This window comes from Octopus bimaculoides, chromosome 18 (genome assembly GCF_001194135.2).
Source record: "Octopus bimaculoides isolate UCB-OBI-ISO-001 chromosome 18, ASM119413v2, whole genome shotgun sequence".
Classification (NCBI taxonomy): domain Eukaryota; kingdom Metazoa; phylum Mollusca; class Cephalopoda; order Octopoda; family Octopodidae; genus Octopus; species Octopus bimaculoides.
The window spans coordinates 46,284,989-46,288,590 of NC_068998.1; the positions used below are offsets into that span (position 1 = coordinate 46,284,989).

Sequence of the window (3,602 nt, forward strand, 5' to 3'; positions counted from 1 at the left end):
CTTAGCTCATAACTCTCCATAAAATCATGTAGGAGTGGCTGTGTGGTAAGTAGCTTGCTTACCAACCACATGGTTCCGGGTTCAGTCCCACTGCGTGGCACCTTGGGTAAGTGTCTTCTATTATAGCCTCGGGTCGACCAAAGCCTTGTGAGTGGATTTGGTAGATGGAAACTGAAAGAAGCCCGTCGTATATATGTATATACATATATATGCATGTATGTATATGTTTGTGTGTCTGTGTTTGTCCCCCCAACTTCGCTTGACAACCGAGGCTGGTGTGTTTATGTTCCTGTAACTTAGCAGTTCGGCAAAAAGAGACCGATAGAATAAGTACTAGGCTTACAAAGAATAAGTCCTGGGGTCAAGTAAAAGAGTAAAAGAGTATATATTTAGGATATTTCCAGAAAAACGGAAAATCCAGAAACCCAGGACACTTCCGGTCTCAAGTTCTAGTACTGCACAATCATATGAGTTCTCTATATTTGAGATAAGAAGCTTTAAAAAGATTTAGTCAATCTGTAGTAAGTCCAGGAACGTTGATTTACTTAGATTTATTCATCCAAAGTATTTACAAAGTATTATTTCAAACCAAAAACTGGCACTCTGTCGGTTATGACGAGAGTTCCAGTTGATCCGATCGACAGTACAGGCTGCTCATAAAATTAACGTGCAAGTGGCTGAGCACTCCACAGACACGTATACCCTTAACGTAGTTCTCAGGGAAATTCAGCGTGACACAGAATGTGGCGAGGCTGGCCATATGAATTACAGGTATAACTCGTTTTTGCCAGGTGAATGGACTGGAGCAACGTGAAATGAAGCTCTTGCTCAAGGACACAACGCGCAGCTGGTTTTCGAACTCACGATCTTACGATCGTGAGCTGAACACCCTTACCACTAAGCCACGCGCCTTACAAAGTATTAGGAAATGTCAAATTACCCATCACTATCTCCTTGAAAAGTTGAAGCTGTGAGCAATGTTTCAGTTTCCTGTGTGTAAAATTGTGGTCTACAGCGACTTGGAACATAAATACATACATACGTTCATAAATATGTACATGCTTACATATATACATACATAAAAACAGGCATAAATTGAAACAAAAATACAAATATATAATCATACATACATACAGATAAATACATATATGCTTATATATACATCCATATTCATCCATACGCACATATGCATACATAAATGAATATATATATATATATATATATATATATATATATATACACACACACAGACACAGACACATAATTATGTATACATTTATACAATCTATTTATGCCTCAAGACGACATGTTGTATTCCAGTAATTACTATCTGAACGTCAATGCTGCGCCATTACAAGAAAGGATTCGTGTCATATTCTTTGTTTGTGTGATGGATATTGGATAGGCCAATAGGCCAATAGGATGGCGAAGTTCAGCCGTTTAGCTATCTCTGATGGTCAACGATGAAACACAGGTGCAGCTAGGTGTGATTACCATTACAACTTGCAGAGATCCAACCAGTCAGATAGTCTTGCTTCATTATATTAATGACATTGAATTTTGATAAGCAGCCACTCACTTCTACCATTGGCAGTTTGGAAATGGAAGTTCAGCTAACATTTTCTTATGTGTTCTTTCCTGCCTAAGGAAGTCTAATTTGTAGGGAAAGATGGTTGCTCTTTCTAGTACTTCGAGTGACCACGAACACATTTTCTTGTTGACTCGTGTGTAACTGCATTTGTGTATTTTGGAGTTAATCACTACATCGAGTTACGCCCCTTTTCCCCAGAGCAATAAAACCTAAAAAGCATTCCATAATAAAGTTACAGACTGAAGAAATATCGGATTCAATTAAACCCTTGAATACATTCACCCAACATGGCCTCAGTTCAATGACTGAACCCGAGAAAAGAATAAAATACATACTCAAAGACTTACCCTTTACCAATTTTGGAATAATCTTTGACAGAAGCTTTTGAGATTTCTGTTTCTGGATACAGTAATTTAGACAGAGCTAGTGCAGCGGGAGCAGACATTACTGAGGCGGAGAGGAGATGCTGTGGTTTAGCCTGGTCGAATAAATATATAATATCAGTATATACAATATGCTATGTGACATTGAATATATACATTTTTGTGAGTAAGACTTTAGCATTCGAAGCTGTTGAATTTGATATACACATACATATATGAACAATGCACTGCTACAATGCTGGCTCATGACCAATGGTTTTCACAATGTTTGACGAAGGAAATTGTCGATCAATGCATAGTGTAGACACACAACAACTTGAAAGCCTATTTGAGAATGACATCAAACTCATTTAAATTAGGCTACAACTCCCACATCTTCACACTCTGAAACTGTAGCCAACCTTACTAGCTGCACATATTAAAAAGTTGGAAAAAAATAAATCAATCCTTCCATCGAATTTGGAAAAGCTAGAAGGAAAACAAGTCGTTCACAGGCGACGAGAAAGCATGCAACATCTCACAAAAAAATGTTGAAAGTGTATTTGCCAAGATTTCTGTCCTAAAAAAAATATTCCGAATGCTTTTTCAACATGCATGTCCAGGATTTTAATTATATACAAAATCTCTAAATCCATGAACTATCGAGATCCATAAATAATGTCTAATATACTCGTATCTTTATCTAAAACCTATCATTCTCTTATTCCTTCAATCTACTTATGCTCTTTGATTTATCATTTATCTTTTACTTGTTTCTGCCTTTGGACTGTGGCCATGCTGAGGCATCGGACTTGAAGGTTTTAGTCAAACAAATAGACACCAGTACTTATTTTTTAAACTAGGTTCTTTATCAAGCCTGAAAAGATGATAGACAAAAGGAATCTTGGTGGGGTTTGAAAATAAAGTACCTAGTGTCTGGTAGCCGTATGTTGTCATCCTAAATTTAGTGGCTGAATCCGTTTACAGAATTTAAGAAGGTATTTTTCGATGTGACGATATTTCGTGAAAAATCGGATTTAATATTTAGGTAATACATGAACATCTTTGTTTTGTTGATTGAATTTCCTTCAAATTACATCATACTATCTTCAGAAAGACAAAGTAGATAATATTGTGATAGATTTGCATTATATAAGGAGACGGAATGGTCAAAACTGAAACATCTTCCATCATAAAGCAGGTGAACCATGGCTGATCAAGTATAATCAACGACACCAAAGTCACTCAACTTACTAGAAATAAGAGTCAAATTTCCTCACAGCGAGATTGAAGAGGCACTTAAAGAAGTAAGGGTACATTTTTCAATGAAGCCTGAGATATACAAAACGCCAGAATGCTTGTGGCTGAAACACTTTAATCACAGGCCTAATGGATGAGGACATCGGATCGAGCCGAGGTGGGGGCTACACGATGATAGTGTTGGCACTCCATCGCTTACGACGTCAAGGGTTCCAGTTGATCCGATCAACGGAACAGCCTGCTCGTGAAATTAACGTGCAAGTGGCTGAGCACTCCACAGACACGTGTACCCCTAACGTAGTTCTCGGGGATATTCAGCGTGACACAGTGTGACAAGGCCGACCCTTTGAATTACAAGCACAACAGAAACAGGAAGAAAGAGTGAGAGA

General features: G+C 37.9%; 1 protein-coding gene across 7 annotated transcripts in view; it reads right to left on the reverse strand.

Moving 5' to 3' along the window:
• Positions 1 to 3,602, reverse strand: part of LOC106877380 (solute carrier family 28 member 3) — a 184,474-nt gene that overhangs the window by 7,663 nt on the left and 173,209 nt on the right. For 6 of the 7 annotated variants that reach the window (XM_014926270.2, XM_052974563.1, XM_014926268.2 and 3 more), the window contains 2 exons: positions 1,939 to 2,069; positions 941 to 1,018 (listed from right to left, as the gene is read on the reverse strand). In XM_014926270.2, the coding sequence (XP_014781756.1) occupies positions 941 to 1,018; positions 1,939 to 2,069 (209 nt within the window). The remainder of the gene's footprint in view (positions 1 to 940; positions 1,019 to 1,938; positions 2,070 to 3,602) is intronic. The other variant, XM_014926272.2, reaches the window with a different exon arrangement.